Genomic DNA, 21722 nt, shown 5'->3' on the forward strand with positions numbered 1-21722 from the left:
ATTTTTCCTGAAATTTCCTCCTTTTACTTTTAGTGGAAAAACATCTATTGAGTCTGGAAAGTGCTGGAGGGACTCATGTGAGTCGGTATGACATTTGCCTCTTTGTAAGCAAATCGATGATTTAGTGAATTTTACATGACCGATTTTCCACCTACAGGATAAGCAGTAATTTTTTAGCATGTCACCGAATGCAGTGCAATGAAATCATGTGCGAATTATCTTTAAGTGTAAGCTTTGCTAAGTCCCTTTATTTCTTTTCAATGTTAACTATCGATTGGCAAAAAGCATGCATCATCCAGAGCAAAATAAATCAAGGCACTAAAAACCAGGCAACACTTTTCTGGAAGAGACGGGATCAATTAAACTTTTGTTTTTAATAGTACAATCAGCTTGGAGTATGTGGTGTGGAATTATAATGACTGCCACTGTCTTGTTTTGACTAACACTGTCTGTGAACACACAACTCCAAAGTGAAAGGAACCACATAATGCTCTGACTGAACACATCAAACTGCCTGCTTGGAAAGTGCATTTTACTTTCAAATGCAAGGTAAAGAGTTACTGGCCAACTCAGTCTGCAAAATCGCGCCAACGTGATGAAAGATGGCAATTTTTAGCCAAGCTGCCAGCTGTGGTCAATGCCTTGTATTAGCGAATTTCCCCAGCAGTTTGAGAACTTGAAGAATGTGAAGGATTAAACATCACTCTAGACAGGGGCTGGGGGGAGGTGGGGACATCATACAAATGCTAAAAATGTTCGAAGCTGCAAAGATTAAATAAAGGAACATATCAATTTGGAGCCACTGAATTACATCCAGCTGCGACAGTGAATTAAGAACCGATTAATGGCTAAAGCTTTTCTCCAGTTTGGATGCTGAAGCAAACTCATTAGGCTTTTAGAGTAGCTATAATGTGTGTACTGTGGGAACTGTTCAATGCTATTCAGGAGACTCTAACTGTAAGCTCAGAGCACTTCCCGCAGAGCCTCTGATGCTATTTTCTTTATATAACATGTGTGCCTGAAAACCCAGCCAAAAACAAGCCCTTTGTTTTTCTACTTTGTTGTGGTCTCTCTCAGCTTTACGTTTCTTGAACACAGGTAAATAAACTCATAATCCAGATGGTGCAACAGATGTGAGAGCAGCACTCTGAAATCAACAGACAGTGGGCAATACTTTCCGTTTTCTCTTTTAAACGCTAACTAATATGTAATTCGGAATCTCCGGTGTAGTTAGCATCTGCTCCCTTCGGCCAGCCAAAGGTTACAGGTGTTCCTGATGTCATTTCACAGTAAGGCGTGGGCCTGGCTTGTGAGCGAGTGCCCAGGCTCTAATCTTCCCCTACCACCTACCAGTTTTGTCATGCTGGGCCTCCATTTGCTGTATCTTCTGTGTCAGCTCCTGCTCCCTTTGCTGGGCCTGAAGGGCTTGGGCCTTTGCTTCGTTGCTAAGCCTCTGCTGAATGCTATCTTTTTCCAGTCTACAAAGCAGAGAGGAGACAGACAGAAATTTAATCTGCAGATGCACGGGGCCTCCTCATTTCCCCTACAGACCCCAGAGAGCTGACGCGGTCGTCGATCGTGGGGCGTGAGAAGACAACAGTCTTTGTCAGACTCCCCCCACTCCCGCCCCCCTGGGGGGGGGGAGGGGAGATCCAAAGGACCCTTCGTACTGTGGTAAATACGCGCCATAAATCTAACTGGACTCAAGGACACAACTTCACAAATCAAAAAATCGTGACACCCGAATATTGGTGTTTTGTAACTTTAAAACACAAACCCCCTCTACTGTAAGACTGTCAATGTTGTGGTACCAGTTCATGTCTTATCTTTGGAATGGTATTTCCTAATCATCTTACGGTTCTAGTAAGAGCATGATTCAATCCTCCAAACCCTAAACTCTCGAAACGAAGCGTTGGAGACGCTCGGATGTAACGCAGGAGATTCTCTCTAGAAGCGAGGAAATGATTCTGCGGTACCACCTCCATGTTTTTGTTCAATGTCTTCACACATTAGGCCATGTAATGTGAATCTAAATATGAATATGAAAATGAACGACTTCCCCTAGCGTGTCACAGTAGGGCCCCTTTGGGGTCACGTTGAAAGAAATGGCGGGATGAGGATATTCCATAGTCCAAGACAATATCCCACCCCGCTGTGACGGGATATTGACCCAGCAAGATGGGTCACGCCACTGAGTCCAATAACCCATCACCGTGGTTCTTAAAGAAAGAGACTGCCTGAACAATTAGAAGCTGACGAACGCAGGGGGTCTCATCGCGGGCGGCACCACGCACGCACACACATTAGGTCGGTTCCTCATGCTCTAAATATGGGTAAGTGAAATGAGGGTTTCCTTTAATTAACCGACTTAGTTATTTCTAACTCCTTATCTCCTTGTGGGCATTTCTCATCCGTGCTGTTTTAGTTTACTAATTGAGATATTTACTGCCTTGCCTTTGCCAAACTAAAAATAAACAATTCCATAAAGCTATCACTAGTAGTCTACATACCGCTGTGGAGCTTCAATTCATTGGCTTCTAATTATAAAGCAACATAAGGAAAGTCTGCGTTGAAATTGGTCAATGCATGCAGGAATGTTGTGGTGGAAAATTTCAGAAGGAAACTACACCCATATCTCACTCAAATGGAATCATCAGGAGTCCATGCTAAATGTGAAATAAGGTCCCTTCTGGTGCTTCTAATAACGACACCCCCTTGGATTTGCTCCAAGGTCTTGCTTCACACTCAGTTCCAAACTGGTATATTGCAACAAATAGATAGACTAGGCCACTTTCTGCCTCCCCAGTCACACCGTGTCTTTTCTGCCCATGGATCACTGCATATGTCTCTTTGTTTTCCTGGGGTGTCTCCCCCCACCCATCCTGTTCCATGCCCCCCACCCCCACCCCATCGTTCTGTTCAGTGTATACTGCTCTTTGAGGTGTCCTCAGAATTCTCCCCCTCTCCTTCCATTCTCTCCTAAATTATTCTTTCCCCCATGACCTAAGTACACGTTGCAAATATATATGTCCTATAAGATAGCATTTAGCACACTTGCGTTATTGGTTTATGTGCCTGGCCCTTTTTGTCGTCTTTGTCTCTTTCTACCCTGAGCACCGCTCAATACTTGGCACATGAGAAGTGGGCAGTGAACACTAATGAACGGATGCTTTTATACCCTTGCTGTGGGGGAAGCGTGGATGCACCTTTAGTGAGGTTGGAGAATCTGCTCATGTCTCAGATGAGGAGGCAAAACTTTTCAGACATGTTAAAAAGGAAGAGTGCCCGGAAGAGAATGGCTCTAGTGGCTTTGCCAGCTGGAGACCATGCTGCTGAAGGAATCAGCCAAAAAAGAGCACTGTGGTCTCTTCTACTGAGTAACCACTCCCAGGTCAGACCCCTGGTTATGGGTCTGAGACCCCTAATAACTGGGTAGCCGTACTATGCACTGCTCAAAACCAATACCTATTTGAGAGTGAAAAGGCGTACTATTAGCACATCCAGACAACAGTCCTAACTGGGGCTACCCTTTGCAAACTGGGGCTATGGGTCCCCTCCCTAGGGGTTGCCAGCCTCAACATCAATTTTCAGCATGAGAAGTTGCCTAATTACTGACATTCCAAATTTACTATAGAAAAATACTTACTGTTATTGTAATTCTCATTATGAAATGAGACCATTTAAAAGAGTAGTCTACCAACAAACGTTGAGCTACACATCAACTTTTGTTTCTTGACTCCTTCCTCAATTTTTACTCTATTTAAGAAATGACATGTGATTTTATTATTTTTAATTGAGGTATAATTGACATATAATATATTGGTTTCAGGTGTAAAACATATTCTATATTTGTACATAGTACAAAATGATCACAATAATACTAGTGACCATTTCTTTTCATTGCATAAAAACACAGCCTGTCTTTACTTTCCTATTTCCTCCCTTCAGTCCCCTTTCCTCCTATGTTTGTTTGTTTGTTTATTTAGGGTTTATTCATTTTGAGAGAGAGAGAGCGAGCACGCAAGCAGAGGAGGGGCAGAGAGGGAGAGAGATTGAATCTCAAGCAGATTCTGCACTGCCAGCACAGAGCCCGACATGGGGCTCGAACCCATGAACCATGAGATCACAACCTGAACTGAAGTCAAGAGCTGGATGCTTAACTGACTGAGCCTCCTCCCGGGCACCCCTCAAATCTATTTATTTAAATCTGCTCACATTATAGCTGAAAAAAGAAATCTGCTCAAAGGTTACATTGCAAGTGATGGGAAGGCAGAGATGGGATTTGAAATACAGTAGAACCCTGGATTGCCAGTAACTTGTTCTGCAGGTATTCCACAAGACGAGCAAACATTTCTAATAAATTTTAATGTGATAAACCAGCGATGTCTTGCAGTATGAGTAGTATGCGAAGCCAAATGTCACATGATCACAACTGAGCCAATGGTTCTTGAAATTTACTTTGATATACAAGTGCTTTGGATTACAAGCATGTTTCCGGAACGAATTATGCTTGCAAACCAATGTTCTACTGTATTCTGATTTAAGGAAGCCTATTTTATGACACTCCAGAGGCAATGCAATAATGGACTGAAAGAGTAATAAAAACCACTTAGGTAGCCAAGGGAGGGATTAGAGAAGAATCTGAATCAATTCATTTAATATTTATCATAACCCTATAACGTGAAAGACAGCCTGCTAGGCACTGAGTCAAATAAAGATAAGTATGGCATAGTCCTTGCTCCTAACAGGGAATTCAAAATGGCTAACGTAGAAAGTAGAGGGTGCGATACACCACAAGAAAGCTACAAGGCAAAAACTCCAGAGGCAGAGAAAATGAGAGGTTAATCCTAGCTGGGTGTGAGCGCATCATGAAGGGTAGGCTGAGCCAGTCTTCCCCAACCGGTTTTCTTTCAGTTCTCATTAGAAACACTGATGATTTCACTCAATCCAACTTGAAGTTAGCCATATTTTTAAGTTGGAAAGCAATGGCTGTAAAGAAGAATTTCTTGGTTGTTATTAAAATGAGGCTGGCGTGCCTGGGTGGCTCAGTGGGTTAAGCATCTGACTCTTGATCTCAGCTCAGGTCTTGATCTCGTGCTTCATGAGATCGAGCCCCGCATCAGGCTCTGTGCTGACAGCATGAATTTGCTTGGGATTCTCTCTCTCTCCCTCTCCCTCTGCCCTTTGTCCGCTCATGCTCTTTCTCTCTCTCAAAATAAATAAATACACATTTTTTAAAAATGAGGCTGAAAGATTTATTCATAATAGCTAAAAATTGGAAACAACCTAAATGCCCATTAGCTGCTAAATGGATAAACAAATTGTGGTGTGGCCGTACAATAGGGAACTAGGAATAGGAGGAATAAGAAGAAACAGGCTACCGTACGTATAACACATGGGTGAGCGTCAAAAACAGTATGCTTAGTTAAAGAAGCCAGACACCAAAAATATATTGCGTGATTTCATGAACATGACATTCTAGGAAAGTAGGCACCATAGTGACATGTCAGTGCTGCCAGGACCTAAGGATCGGGGAGGGGTGTGAGGAAACAAAGGGGCAGGAGGGAAACTGGGGGTTGATAGAAATGTTCTCTATCATGATTACGATGGTCCCACATCTGTGTACATTTGTCAAAATATATTTCATTACACACCTAAAACTGGTGATGTTTAGTATATTTAAATTCACCTCAATAGAGCTGATTTTAAAAAAGGAGCAAAGGGGGCACCTGGGTGGCTCAGTCAGCTAAGCCTCTGACTGTTGACTTCGGCTCAGGTCATGATCTCATGGTTGGTGAGTCTGAGCCCTGCATCTGGCTCCATGCTGACAGTGCAGAGACTGCTTGGATTCTCTCTCTCTCACTCTCTCTCTGACCCTCCCCTGCTCATGGTCTCTCTCTCTCTCTCTCTCTCTCTCTCTCTCCCTCTCACCCTCTCTGTCTCTCTCAAAATAAATAAATAAACGTAAAAAAAAAAAAAAAAGGAGTAAATGTGCTAGAACAGGAACAGCTACCTTCTCCAACTTATTCACAATCACTGGTGGCCACACATGCACCCTGGTGGGCATGTCAGTGTTTTCTTGGTAACAACTGAGAGCTAAAGGAAATTAACAAGCACTGGGTAGACCTCAAGCGTGGACTAAGTACACACAGAGGCTTTGTCACTCCTTTTTTCCAATTACAGTTCTGGTGATTATATTTTCTTAAAGTGGCTATGATGATATTTACCATCCCATTAGAGAAATGGACTGGGGGCGCCTGGGTGGCGCAGTCGGTTAAGCGTCCGACTTCAGCCAGGTCACGATCTCGCGGTCAGTGAGTTCGAGCCCCGCGTCAGGCTCTGGGCTGATGGCTCGGAGCCTGGAGCCTGTTTCCGATTCTGTGTCTCCCTCTCTCTCTGCCCCTCCCCCGTTCATGCTCTGTCTCTCTCTGTCCCAAAAATAAATAAAAAACGTTGAAAAAAAAATAAAAAAATAATAATAATAAAAAAAAAAGAAATGGACTGAAGAATTAACTTTATGTTTCTGATCCTCAGCTTTATCATTTAACTTTATGTTTCTGATCCTCAGCTTTATCATTTATTATTTTAAATCCCACTATTTTAAAAATACGCATGTCACCAAGCAAAAATGACTTACTAGAACTTTTTTAAAGACATTTAAAATTTTAGGGGCCTCTGGGTGGCTCAGTTGGTTAAGCATCCGACTTTGGCTCAGGTCATGATTTCGCAGTTCATAGGTTCGAGCCCCACATTGGGCCCTGTGCTGACAGCTCAGAACCTGGAGCCTACTTTGGATTCTCTGTCTTGCTCTCTGTTTGCCCCTCCATGGCACGTGCTCTGTCTCTCTCTGTCTCAAAAATAAATAAACTTAAAAAAAAAAAAAAAGTAATACGAGGTTTTCCAATGTGTTAGAAAGAAAGATAAAACTGGAAAAGGAGAAGTCATTTCACCTGAAAAGTAATTTTCAGGGGTGCCTGGGTGGCTCAGTTGGTTAAGTGTCCAACTTCAGCTCAGGTCATGATCGCTTAGTTTGTGAGTCCAAGCCCCGAATTGGGCTCTGTGCTGACAGCTCAGAGCCTGGAGCCTGATTTGGATTCTGTGTCTCCCTCTTTCTCCCTACCCTCCCCACTTACGCTCTGTCTCTCTCCCAAAAATAAATAAACATTAAAGAAAAATGTATTAATTTTATAACTACATTGAGGGACTAAAGTTTCTGGTGACCCTAAAGCTCATCAATGAGTCTGGGACAGAAATGACGAAAGCTTCAAGTCTAACCCGAGAATGAAACCTGTAGTGGCAGTGATTTGAGGCTCCAATCCCATCTGCCATGTTTCTAGTCTCCTTTTCACTGACAACTGACATTCTAGTTTAAACATACAACCTTTTGGTTAAAAGGTCTTTCCCTTGTAAAGTACAGTACAGAGAGCTTTGTGACAACAGAATGTCAGTATGACGAAACTTATGAGACCCTTTATAACATGCTTATTCGTCAAGAGCCATAGCTGATGGAATTATATAGAAAAGCAGCAGCAGGGAGGCGTGGGTGTTATTGTGAGTTAAGACACATCATGTCTATTTGTCCCAAGATTGGTGATATTATCTTTGACCACTTGGGTAATGTCATTGGTGTGTTCTAAAATGTTTAATAACTGGTCTCCAGGGTGAGGGGGAGGAGGGAAGAATTGCTTATTTGTAGTGTTTACCAATTTTCAGTGTAAATACTTCTACTGTGGCCTATTTCAAGCTACTAGAGTGACATCACTGAATAGAGAGTTGTGAAGAAATGCGTACCGTTGGCTTTCATAGGCTGGCATGAGCCAGCCCTGACTCACCACTGGTTAGGTGGTCTCTCCCGGGCTTCTCCACTGTAATGTTACTCTGTCCCTCTTTGTAATCAATAGGTGATTTGTTGGGAGATGTTAAGACCATGTGAATACCCTATTTCTCATTAAATTTTCAACTAATAGTTTTATATCCCATGGTTACTCCTGTGTCTAACAGTCTTTTTTATTTATTAATTAACATTGTGCTGTAAGAAAGGGCCTTCCTTTCTCTCTCATTTATTAATTTATTGATATCAGCATGGAATCCTGGATTCCTATTTTATTCAATGGGTTGCAAACTATTATGGCCACCATTTATTTATCAATTCATCCTAGATTTGGCCAGTGGGAACCCCTTCAAGCTGTTTTCTATATTATATCTATTAGTCTTTAAAAAATTTTTTTTAACATTTACCCATTTTTGAAAGACAGAGCATGAGCAGGGGAGGGGCAGAGAGAAAGGGACAGACACAGAATCCAAAGCAGGCTCTAGACTCTAAGCTGTCAGCACAGAGCCTAATGCAGGGCTTGAACCCACAAACCGCGAGATCATGACCTGAGCTTAAGTCAGACATTTAACCAACTAAGCTACCCAGGTACCCCATATCTCTCTATTATTCTTATGAACATCTTGGCTTTGTATCCCCACAAGATGTTGCAGGTTCATCTGGTACTATCCCTGTATCAGTCATGCAATCAGCGTTTGTTCAAGGAACTCTTCTGCCTTTTAGTGGAGAATGGTACTTAGAAACCAAGATCCGTCACCAGGGGGTACACATTGCTACTGAGAAGTTTGCTTCTAGGTCACTTTAGTAGACAGAACCAGGATAAGAATATATGTATCAATGTATGAATATATATTTATAAATATTTTTCTATGAATGTTCATATTAATAATACATGCACACTAATGTTCTCAATTCCAATCCAACAACTAGATAAAACCCAGTCTCCCCTCCTTCCATCACTAACTTCCTTCCTCAACAGTGAGAAACTTGGTTCCCATTGGTCTTCAACATATTTATCTTCAACATTTGTTCAAACTTACCCAGTATACACAGAAAGCACTTTCAAAATTTCTAATCTACTACAGAAAGCAAATCTATTACCTAGGATTAAATATTTGCTTACAGTTTTATTGCTTCCTTTTGTGTTTGTTTGTTTTACAAATGCATCCACACCATTTTCGGTTGATTTTCTTTGTGTTCTGGGAAAGTTACATCTAGAGAGGCAATAGAGTACAGTAGAAAACTCACACAGCTGCAGTGTCAAAACATGGCATTCACTGTCTTATTACTCATGTGGCCATGGACACGTAACTTAATTCTTTTAATCCAGGGGTTCTTCGTTCAAATAAGGCAGAAAAAAAATCCTGCCTTAAAGGATTAATAATTTCAGGAAGCTGTTTACTTATTATTGTTTTTACCATAAGCTAAGCTCTTTACATTTATCCTTTTATTTGATCCTCACACCAGCCCTCTGAGGTAGGTTCTATTATTATCCTTTCTCTATAAATGAGGGAACTGAGGCCTAGAAAGTTTATCCTACTTGTCCAAAATCTTCCAGTTATTAAGGGGGCATAGCCAGGCAATCCAGGCCTGCCTGACTCTCAAGTCCACAGTATGAATCCCTATACTTCAATCTCTTAGTTTATCCAGGGGTGCAGGGAAATGAGAGAAGGTCAAAAGGATAACAAGAGTCTTATTTCAATTATCCAGAAGTGTGTGTCTTTTAATACCTATATTACCCATCTTGACAGCCAAATTCCAAGACAGCTGTCCTTCTCCTTTTCAGTTTGTCCCATATGTTATTGGATCACTTCCTCTTACAGTGACACAACCAATTAGTTGTATCCTCCTTAAAGAAATACAGTGATCTTTACAAAAACACTGAAAGTCACGCAAATATGCTTCCAGCCTAAAGCTGGTCACAGAGTCCTAGAGAAGATAAGACACACACATCTTATCTGGAACATAAGTACCTAAAAAATAGAGACCTTGGTTTTGTTCACTAATTTATCCCAAGAGCCTGGAATGGTGCCTGGAACATAGTTGTGTGGTCAACAAATATTGGATAGATGGTTGGATGGATGGATGGATGGATGGATGGATGGATGAGTGGATGGGTGGATGGGTGGATGGATGGATGGATGGACAAATGAATGAGCAACTGTTAAGAGATGGAAAGTACTAAGTGTCCATACAGGTTTAAGGATCCTCCCGTCTACTGATCAGAAGAGAATAGGATAAGATAACCCTATTTTGGCCAACAATTTGATTTGATTTTTATTATTGTTCTTGACAATAATAAGAAAAGAAAAACAATAGTGAAATTAGTAGACAACATGATGTCTTCCATATTTGACAAGAACAAAAACTCCTGTACTTGTTTACCACTAACAGGAGCTATGTTCTTATAGTGAAGCAAATGTAGAAATACTAGGATGTAACAAACAGGGCTAAAAAAATCCAAGAGGAGTAGCTTTCAGGAACCCCTACTTCCTCAAGTATGTGAAAAAACCCTAATGGCATCATACATATTTCTCGAGTAAATTATTTCTATTTTCTTCACTGCAAAGTATGTCAGAATTTTAAGTACAATGTTGAAAGATGAGTTATCCGATTAGAGTGTGAGTCACTTCTAGGAAAGGAAGCAGAAACAGAAAGGACATCAACTTCTTTCAAAGGAATAAACACAAAAGAAAGGAAATAATTAACAAAAACATCCCTAAAAATAATTTTCTCTCCAAAAGTGTTCTCTTATAGTAGCTCCAAACTGATTTGAAAACTCTGTCAAGGCAACGGGGGCCGTGCTTAACTAGATACTGCCTGCTTCTATTACATCTCGTGTGCAACTCTCATTTACTGAAGACAGAACCAGAGACTCTTACCAACTGAACATCCTCCCACTTCCAGGCTTTCTGTGTTGCAAAGAACATTCAAATGCATTGACCACCTACTCTTCGTAACAATTCTGTATGGCAGGGGGATGGAACAGATATTCCTGCTTGATACAAGAGGCATCCCAAGCTTAAAGAATTAAGAGATTTGCTCAATGGTGCACAGCTTGTAGTAAGTGACAGACCCAGAACCAACACCCATCTTCTCAATTCAAGTTCAGTGTACTTCCATTCCATGGCATTGCCTCGCATGAGCGGTTTCGTCAGATTCGTATTGCTCATCCATTCAACAAATACTTAAACGCCTACTTTGTGCCAAGCACCAAAGTGTGAGGATGCATCAGTGTACAAGACACAGACCATGACTGTGCCTTCAGAATTCATGGTCTAGTGAAGAAAACAGACAAGAAAGAACAACTAAAGTAGAATGGTAAGTATTAAAATAGGGCTAACTACATGCTCTCATACAGGCAGATGGGACAGGAGTTGGAGAGGGGCAAGGTACCGTCCGGGAGGATTTGGGGAAACTTAAAAAATCAGAGGCTTAAAGTGAATTGTAATTAGCCATCCAAAGAATGAGAAGAATATTGTTACAAGTGAAGTGGACAACATGTGCAAAGATTCAAGGAGGAGAGAAAACCAGGTGCCTCTGGAAAATTGCAAACAGCCTTGGCAGGACTGAAGGGTGGAATACACACGTTGCAGGGTGGAAGTGAGCTGCTGGTAGAAGGAGATTGGAGAACGATGAGCCTGAAGCTGTAGGCAGGAGCCAGAACATGAAGCTATTTTTAAGGACTTCATCCTGAGGAAAATAGGGAGCCAATGTAGGGTTTTAAGCAGGGGAGTGTTGTGATCACACTCAGGCTTCAGAAAGATCCCTCTGGCTGCGGTGTGGAGAACAGATGGGGAAGGGACAACATTAGAAGCAGGGAGAGCACTTATTACTACAGCAATAGCAAGAGCAATTTCTGAAATTGTTTCATAGGCATGGTAGATACCATAGGTAGATACTGAGACTGAACAGCCACCAAATGTACATTTCAGTAATTTTCACCCTTAAAACTTTTGGAGAGCTCAGAGGTCTCTGATGCATAAGTGGTTGTAAATATATCCTATTTTACAGCATCATGGGCCCAGTTCACCGGACCAAAGAATAAGAACAATTAAGCTAGTGCATAAAATCAATTAGATCATGATTTTGCCTTTGTACCTTCAGATTGTCAAAATATTCATAGTTTCCATCTCTAACCTTTCTACATAAACTAACTGCTTTGGTCCGTTCTTGGCTTTCCTCTCTGAAAAACGTCAGCTGATCTACACAGTCCCAGTAATTAATCCTTCTGGTGAGTAACTTCAAATCAGACATCGGTAGGATCAATATATGTCATAATGGCATTTCTGTACCCTGTCAATGGATATACACCATTGTCCAGTTGCGTACAACTGACTGAAAAAAAGCTTCTATTTTATTATTATATGTTTTTGAAATTTATTTATCAGATCCATTAGTAAATGAGGAATGTGTTGGTCACTTTGTGGCTACTAAACTTATTAAGAAATATGCTATATAGCAAGAATTACAATTATTAAATTCGTTTTATAGAATCTTCTTTCTCAAGCACAACATAATGCTTCATTTATCTTGAATGTGGAGAGATGAGGTGTCCCCACTTGAGAGAATTTTCCAGGTATCAGACCCACAGAAATCTGACCAGTTCCAGCGGAAATATGTCTAAAATATTTATTTATCATGACTCTTTTCCCTTAAGCAACCTATAGCAAATATAACAACCCCACTTGATAATCAAGGTCATAATTTCAAATGAGGAAGGCCCACGTGCTGCTACTATTGTCCCAGCCAGGACGCGCTTAGGGATCACCGTTCACTGTTGTAGCTGCTGGAGGCTACCACAGCGACTGGAAACAGAGGCACTTTGTAATAGCTGTTGCACGAAAATCTCAGAGGCTATTCTGAAGATCCAGAAACCAAATGGAAGCATACTGATCTGCTTCTTATAGTGCTTTTTTATTGGTTGTTTTGCTATGATTTGCTGCCATGCTTTCCATTTCGTTTGGTTTTGCTTCTTAAAAGTCTTGGTTTATAGCTATGTATCAAATGGCTGAATTTACCGGAAGTCTGAGATTGAGTAAGTGGGGACATGCTGTAGTAAAGACTCATAGAGTTTTCAATGTCCCTGAACTGGTGTGCTTTTGGTCAAACACCCAATACGTTTGTACCTGGAAATCAGGACTGTGTTCTACTGACTAACCTTGGCTGGATAACAAAACTAGAGTTAGTTCATTTTTAAAACTTGATTGAGATCTCTGGAAACTGTCCAGTTTTCCACGGGATTCTGGAGCTGAAAAGCACAATTATATTTACAGAAGACAAAACTGCCTGAAGCCCGCGTGCTCTGGTTCCCACCTGTGTTATCCTCTCACTCTTCCAAATAAGAGAAGCATGTTCCTGCCCCAGGGCTCAGGTCATTTTCTACTTCAAAACATTTTCCCTTTTAGTCATTTTATGGTTTAACAGGATTCTCTATTTGCCTTGGAACACATGCTTATAACTATTCTTACCTGCCTTCTGAAAGGTTTCTTCTCTGCAGTAATGTAAGTGTGTGTTGGGTTTTCTGCTTCCTTGGTCGTTGATAGGCCGTCACGCTCACCATTCCTATGGCTGTGGAGCCGCCCTTTCTGTTCCTGAAGACCAGATTCTACCTTTAATCTAAGTCTACATGCAAACTCATTTCTACAAGGTAGCCTGTTCTGAGCTTATCCAAAACGGGAATCTGTGTCCCGAGAAAAGGAATAGGAGGAACTAAAATCCTAAAGGGCCTTTAAAAACAATGCTTTTGCCGTTGGCCTTGAGGCCTTGGCATGTAAGCCCACTGCCAGCAGGGCTGGGCCACTCATCTGCACACAACGAGCCAGAGGTTAAGAGCTCAGACCTTGGTGTCAGCCAGCCTTGGCAGGGGACTCCCAACCTGCCCACTTCCTGGCTGTGCACCCTAAGCAAGTCACTTAGCCTATGACTCAGTTTTTGCAAATGTGAAATGGGGTTAATGACAGTACTGCTCCCTTAGGAACACCAGGATGTTATATGTAAAACGTATGTAGTACAGCACTGACATATCCTGTGTTCAAGAATATGAATCGGTACCATCAGTAATCTCATTGCTACTTCCTAGAAGATGATGATTCAAAGTATAACAATCAGAGGCACCTGGGCAACTCAGTTGGTTAAGTGTCTGACTCTTGATTTTGGCTTAGGTCATGATTTCAGGGTTGTGAGATCGAGCCCCATGTTGGGCTCTGTGCTAAGCATGGAGCCTACTTAAGATTCTCTCTCCCTCTCTCTCAAAAAATACAAAATAAAAAAATAATAAAACAAAGTCTAACAATCAATACAATTATCTCAAAGACTAACTCGAAGAAACAATAAAAACAATAAAAAATTTCCTCAATTTACTGATAAAAGCAATGGGAGGAGTGGTATTGCAGAACGGATGTGAGTTTGGGCTTTGGACACACACAGACTAGATTTGGGCCCTGGCCCTACCTGATACTAGCCGTGTGCCATTAGGTGGGACCTCAGAGTTAAGTTCATTTTCTCATTTAATGAAACGATGTTATCGGGATACTGAGGCAACCTATATAAAGCAACCAGTAACATCTGGCCCAGACCACCCTTTGGAAAATGTCTAAATTCAACTAACAGCCTGGCATCACGTTATTTAGTCGTCAATTTGATTTTTCAACAGCTCTAAGGTGTAAAGACAAAGATGCAACAGTAAGATACGAAGAACTCGCTCCAGTGTGCTGCGGGTACAGCTAAGAGTTCAGCTGCCCTTCAGAGAATGACCAGTAAATGGCAGCTTCCTCTCTCCTCCTCCCCTTCCTGCTCCAAGTGGCAGTCTTTCAGAAAAGGACTAATCAAAGACAGGCCTAGCTCCTGGCTCCAAAATTACAGAAGAAGCTGACATGATTTTCTTGTTTTTATAGAATGATGCCAATTATTGTAGAAAGAGAATTCAGGGTTTATGCTCATGAGAAACCCAATGGCATCCATACTGGGTGTTGTGGGGAAGCTGGGAAAACTGAAAACAAGGGCTTAGGGTTCCAATGGTTCATACAGCAGCCACAGGCCACATGTGGCTGCCGTGCACCTGACACGTGGCTAGACTGAAGTGAGATGCTCTGTATGTGTAAATAATATGCACCGGACTGTGGAGAATTGGTGAGGCGGGGCGGGGGGGGGGGGGAGTGGGAAAGCAGAAAAATCCGATTAATTTTTATTGATTACATGTTCAAGGATACTATTTGCTATATTGAGTTAAATAAACTATTAGAATTAATTTCACCTTTTAATATACGGCTATTTAGGGGGCCTGGGTGGCTTAGTCGATTAAGTGACTGACTCTTGATTTGGGCTCAGGTCATGATCTCATGGTTCGTGAGTTCAAGTCCTGCATCAGACTCTGCACTGTCACAGTGCAGAACCTGCTTGCGATTCTCTCTCTCTCTCTCTCTCTCTCTCTCTCTCTCTCTCTCCCCCTCTCTCTGCTCCTCCCGTGTGCTCTCTCTCTCTCTCTCTCAAAATAAATAAATAAACTTAAAACAAAATTTAAAAAAAGAAATAAAATACAGCTTTTTGGAGATGTTTAATTAAGTATGTGGTTTGCATTTTGTGGCTCTCCTTATATTTACATTGGACAGTGGGGGCTTGAGCATAACTCCTTCGTCTACTCCCCCAGAGCACAGAATCATTTTTAATCCTGATGTAGCACAAATCAAAATAACCATGTGGCCCAAACCTGCTAACTTTAAATGCCTCATGAAGATATCAAATCACATAATTTTTCTAAAGAGCAAAAACTATTAAAATGACATTTTTTAAACCAAATTTCTCATTTAAGTCAGCCAGTCACCATCGCTTGAAAGGAGAAATGAAGGAGAATTACGACAGAAAGCTAAGAACAGCTGAAGCTGAAGCAGTTACCATATTACACAAATGTAAGCAATGAGATCTTTGAAAAAAATCAAATCTGGTTTGAAGCACCTCCCAGAACACATATTCATAATTAAAATTAAATTATAAAGCATATTAAAAAATTATTCCATACAGCCAAGCTGGCAAATTATAGAAAAATATCCAGTTATGAACACGCATTAAGACTCCTAATAAGTTAATGTGCATACGGTTGGAAAATCTTTATCGTTTAATAGTATTTCTATAATTGTTACGTGGGAAATAACAGATTCTCTAAGAGATTTTTCCCCACAGGTTTCGTCCCTGAATCACCAGTAATCAACCTTGTATCATTCATTACTTGGTTCTACTAAAAACCAGCACTTTCAAAGTTGATTAAGAGGACGATGTAGCCGTATTCGTCCATCAGCTTGTCAGCCAATTTAATAAACTATCCCACCACTTGGTGAGCTAATCTGTGGCCTTTGTAGTTTTCGCTCACTGCAAAACATAATCTATACTTTGTGGGATTCAGATAAGCCAATGAATGGTTTCAACTCTCTACAAAAATTGCTGGAGTTTATCTGTTGGAAGAAACAGAATTCAAGAACCCAGAAAAGGGAAGGGGAGGGGTGGGTGGGAAAGCCAGGACCACACATAGAAAGCCCAGTCCCAGCCATCATTATCACTGCAACATCATTATTTACCGAAAATCTTACCAATAGGAGCTGCTGGAAGTAATTACAAATTATAGGCACCTCCAAGTGTATTTACAGGAAAATTAACACATTAGGAGTGCTAAACTTCTCGACTTCTAGAGCTTACTATCCATGAGTTGCTCCATTTCTTCAGACTACAGGAAAAGATACACTTAGAGGGGAGGAATATTGGTATAGCAAGAGTTGAAGGAGAATAAGCTCTCTTTCAGAGTCCGATTTAGGGGCCCATACCCTGAATCTGTGCCAATAATCCCCAGCAGAAGTTTGTCTGAAAGGATTTATATCCGAAAGCATCCATAATATTTTATTCTATGAAATCTGATTCCAAGAGTCAGGCTCTGAGAGGTTCCTAAATCTGATCAACTAGTTACTTGTCACCTTTATTTTCAAGAGCTATTACCAGACAAAGGCCAAGTTGAAATGGTAGCCATGGAAGGAGTCATTGTCATGTGACTCTGGCACAGCTAACCGCTCAAGTAATGGTCAGAGATGCTCCCCGACGCTCGCCCCGCTTTGGAGGACAGACAACCCAAACTGAAGGGTACCCACCCACCTGCTCTCTGCATGAACGGGAGGTAGGGGGCAGGGCCAGGGAGACAAGTTCTAGAGGTACTGATAAAAACACTTCCCATGTGGTAATTCTGTCACCCCACTACAAATTAATTTAGATTAGTTTTTCCCAAAGTGTGTTTCTCTTTTTTAATGTTTACTTACTTATTTTGAGAGAGAGTGAGACAGCACATGCACATGAGCTGGGGAGGGGCAGAGACAGAGGAGAAAGAGAATCCCAAGCTGGTTCTGTGCTGTGAGCACAGAGCCTGATGCAGGGCTTGATCCAATGAACTGTGAGATCATGACCTGAGCCAGAATCAAGAATCTGACACCCAACCCCCACCCAGCCACCCAGGCGCCCCCCACAAAGTATATTCCTAAAAAACCTGATTCCTGGGAGAGAATGTGGAGATTTAATGGAAGAGTTTCCATGAGTCATATACATTTGGGAAATACTGAAAATAGAAATTCCTCTCGAAGAGTCACAGTGTGCGTTAGTGAGCATTTTGAAGGCTGTCAAGAACCCTATTTAATTTAACTTTCCAAAAGGAAGTGGTCACAGGATTGATTTTCTCACAACACCTACCATCACAGGCAATATAGGAAGTATAATGCATAAACCTGTCCGGGAGCCTAATTGCTGAGGCCTGAATCCCTACTCTACTTAATTGCCAGTACTGTGACCCTGGTCAAGGTAGTAGCCTCCATTCAACTCAGTTTTCTTATCTGTAAAATGGGCCTCATGGCAGAATCTACCTGAAAGGCTCTTGTGGAGATTAAGGGAGTCAATGTGAGTAATGTTCCAAAAGTTTTAATTGTTGTTTGTAAGGTACAGCTCTTTTATTTGTTTGTTTCAAGAACCAGTAACCATGTGGGAAGGTCCAAAAAGAGACTTATTTTTCCTTTCAGCAACATGTTGTGCAAGACTTCCACAGAAAGATTTTGATAGGTTTATTCAGACCAGTCCTATTATCACTGAATACCAGGGGCATATAACGTGGACTACCAAAAGGAGCACTGAACTAAGAGCAAGGGGATGGAGAGCCCACATTTGGCTTCCACGAAGAACAGTTGACCTTGAGCAAGTCCCTGAGCCTCACTGCACCTCAGTTGTCACACAAGAGAATGAGGGTTGGACTAGATGGGTAGTTTCACAATTCATCCACTCACAATGTGAGTTAAGGAAGGTTTCTAAATCTAAATACTGTTTACTAGATTTCACACACACACACACACACACACACACACACACACACACACGTACACCCTGTCCACTAGGTTGTTAGATACTGTAAAGAAGGATCACACCCTCTTCATCTAAAAAACCTACAGCAAAGGGGCACCTGGGTGGCTCAGTCGGTTAAGCGTCCGACTTTGGGTCAGGTCATGATCTCGCAGCTCGTGAGTTCGAGCCCCGCATTGGGCTCTGGGCTGACAGCTCAGAGCCTGGAGCCTGCTTCGGATTCTGTGTCTCCCTCTCTCTCTGCCCCTCCCCCTGCTCACGCTCTGTCTCTGTCTCTCAATAAATAAATGTAAAAAATTAATTAATTAATTAGAAAACACCCTCTAGCCATATGAAAAAATTGAGCAAAAGGCTTTTTGCTTCGACTTGACATTTGCCCACAATGTTGCCAACATATCCCAACAAGAAATTATCGATCCTTAGAAACATGTCCATCACAGGGGTGCCTGGGTGGCTCAGTTGGTTGAGCGTCCAACTTTGGCTCAGGTCATGATCTCACAGCTCATGAGTTCGAGCCCTGCATAGGGCTCTGTGCCAACAGCTCAGAGCCTGGAGCCTGCTTCTCATTCTGTGTCTCCCTCTCTCTCTACCCCTTTCCTGCTTGCACTGTCTCTCTCTCTGTCAAAAATAAACATTAAAACAATTTTTTTGAGTTTATTTATTTTTGACAGAGAGACAGAGAGAGAGAGATGGAGCATGAGTAGGGGAGGTGCATAGAGAGGAAGACACAGAATCCGAAGCAGGCTCCAGGCTCTGAGCTGTCAGCACAGAGCCCGATGCGGGGCTCGAACTCACAGACCGTGAGATCATGACCTGAGCCAAAGTCGGACGCTCAACCGACTGAGCCACCCAGGTACCCCAAACATTAAAACAATTTTTTTTAAAAAAAATCTACAGCAGCTGTATACCTAGTGTTGAATGAATGCCTATTTAACAGTAATCAACCCATTATCCCATCATTCAAAAAATTTCAAGACCCCCATGACATAAGACATTATGCTAAGTACAATTAATTTACATATTTCTGGAAAGCTATCAGTTCTACCTATAAAGAGCTTTGCAATTTAATTTGTGACGTATCAAATGATGACTCATTGTTGCAGTTTCTTTTTACAGCCTTTCAGTTTGTATCCCATCACTCAGGTGAGTTTCATGGTGTTATGTTACACAGCAGGTCAGTGCTCATTTTTTTACATTATCATACAAAGGCTCTATATTGTTATAAAAAGGATTGTATAAAGGTATTCAGGAGCTATGATAGAAGAGATGGCAGAATCAATACATTACGATTAAAGCAAGTATGCTGTAATCAGTTTTATGTAAAATTTTAGATTAATAAAGAACATTTATTAGATGAAAACTTCTTAACAAGTGGGGAGAAACAGGCACATTTTGGAGCTGATTTTAAATACAGATGATCAATTTCCTTTTGTGAGAAGAAACCATTTACGATTTTTCCTTCAAATATACAGTTGTGTATAGCCTCATTCAGTCTCAAAAAAAAAAAAAAAACAATGACCAAGAGCATGGATCTCCATAAACAACACAGGCGTAAACAAACATCTTCTATAATTACTAGTCAGATTTCAGTTCTTTCTTTGCACTGACAAAAGCATGCTATGCCATGGATGTGATCTCTAAAATCAGAATGTTCTGAAACACCCACCCGACTCCACCATAATCTATTTGATCCAGGCTGCTCTGAGACGGGGAATGTGAATACATGTGAATACGGTGCTTGCTGAATACACTCTGAGTATTGCATCTTTGTGAAAAGTGTGCAGGAACTCTTGTGGATCAATTACCAGATTTTTAAAACCTCAACATAATCGTGCACTTTCATCATTTCTCTTGGGGGCTGCTTCAGCTCCTCCTCTATTGGCATCGCCTTATCAGTAATGTAACGTAGGAAACTTCTCAAGGACAACAGTGGTAGACGAGGGCCCACAAAAACGGCATGCGTGATGCGACCAGGCAGGGGATTCGCAAGGAGGTCTTTGGTTTGCAGAAAGTTTAATTTTAATAGGTCTAAGAAAATAGGAGAGCCCTCCATCCTTGCTCTGCTATATACTGTTTGTATTGCAAATGACTCTTGAGATTGCAGGTGTCTGCCTGAAGGCAGGTCACGGAAAGTCAGTGAAAACCAGGGCAACCCCAGCAACAGAAATTAACCTGCAGATCAGACAGGCAAATATGTATTTTAGAGAGCATTAATCCCACTGCAACAATCAAACTGGACTTCACAAAATGAACAGAGACTCCGAACAACAAAAGCAACCAACAGCATCTATTCCAACGTTGCAAATTTCTTAGATATTACAGATGTCACCCAACAGTGAGTGCATTTGCTTCCCATATGTGAACAAAACTAAGGCATCACAAGATCCATCTGAATGGAATGTTAACCTTCACTTAAAATTTTTTTTTTTTCTTTTCCTAGCTGACGACACAATTTTGGTATTATCACAACGGAGCTTCTGGCTGGAAAAAATTAAATTAATGGATGGATTAAAAAAAGCTTAGAAACTTAAAAAAAAAATAAACAACTCTCAAATATCTATACTTGATGGTGTCAAGAGCCAAGATGAATGTGTTTCAATTGCAACTTCCAAACTAAACTCACAAATTACTACCATTATGCTAAGTGTTAGCTACCCCACTGTGCAGTTTTGCTTTGTGAATTTTTACCTTCCTCTATGAACACTTTTAGCCACTGATCGCACAGCCTTTCAATGTTTTCTGCCTTTTCCTTTAAATAAACTGGCTGTGGCTCCCTCCATCTGGTTCCCCTTCCGTCAGCAACCCTGCACCTGTTCACACCTCCTCTCCTGTTGGATTCCACTGAACATTTCCTCCTCTGCCAGGGCTATTCTGGCACTCGCAACCTTTCTGTCATTCAATCCATCTGTCAGAAGTGAACTTTGTTTACCGCAAGCTTCTGCTTTCTTCTTCAAGAAGCAAAGCCCCTCAAGGTCATTGTCAAATGAACTGTCGGCACGGATTTAAATCCTCTCCTGCTAACCAGCAGAAGATGAAGTTCTGTTGTGTAATGCACTTGTGAAAATTACTTTTGGGTTCGGGAAGACAATAATTTGGAGTCAAAGTAGTAAGACGTGGTATTTTAATGATCATTTGTAAAACCAGACAGCTGATATGTATTTCCTTCATGTGTGTCTGCACTCATTATATCAAGTATGAACTATATGTATAAGAAGCAAAATAAAAGTTTTAAAGTGAAATCAAAATATCGTAAACAAGTTTACACTATGCAAAAATTGCTTCGTACTATACAGCATTAACTTGAGGAATAAATATTTTCACTAATGAATTAGCCAAGGGAAAGAGTATTCCAATTAAGAAATTTTACACTGACATGCTTACAATGTACAAATATGTACCATTTCAATTATAAGCTATATATTAACACACAGCTCCATTACTGCTTTGAGAAACTGAACCCAGGATATACAAATCAAGTGTATTTTAAATTCCATCATTTAAAAAAGGAACAATT

General features: G+C 41.2%; 1 protein-coding gene across 10 annotated transcripts in view; it reads right to left on the reverse strand.

The window, feature by feature from the left end:
- The window catches only part of SDCCAG8 (SHH signaling and ciliogenesis regulator SDCCAG8), a 258511-nt gene that overhangs the window by 88578 nt on the left and 148211 nt on the right, over nt 1–21722 (reverse strand). For all 10 annotated transcript variants that reach the window (XM_042926493.1, XM_042926498.1, XM_042926494.1 and 7 more), the window contains one exon: nt 1351–1478. In XM_042926493.1, the coding sequence (XP_042782427.1) occupies nt 1351–1478 (128 nt within the window). The remainder of the gene's footprint in view (nt 1–1350; nt 1479–21722) is intronic.

The sequence above is a fragment of the Panthera leo genome, chromosome F3, assembly GCF_018350215.1.
Source record: "Panthera leo isolate Ple1 chromosome F3, P.leo_Ple1_pat1.1, whole genome shotgun sequence".
NCBI classification, from domain to species: Eukaryota; Metazoa; Chordata; class Mammalia; order Carnivora; family Felidae; genus Panthera; species Panthera leo.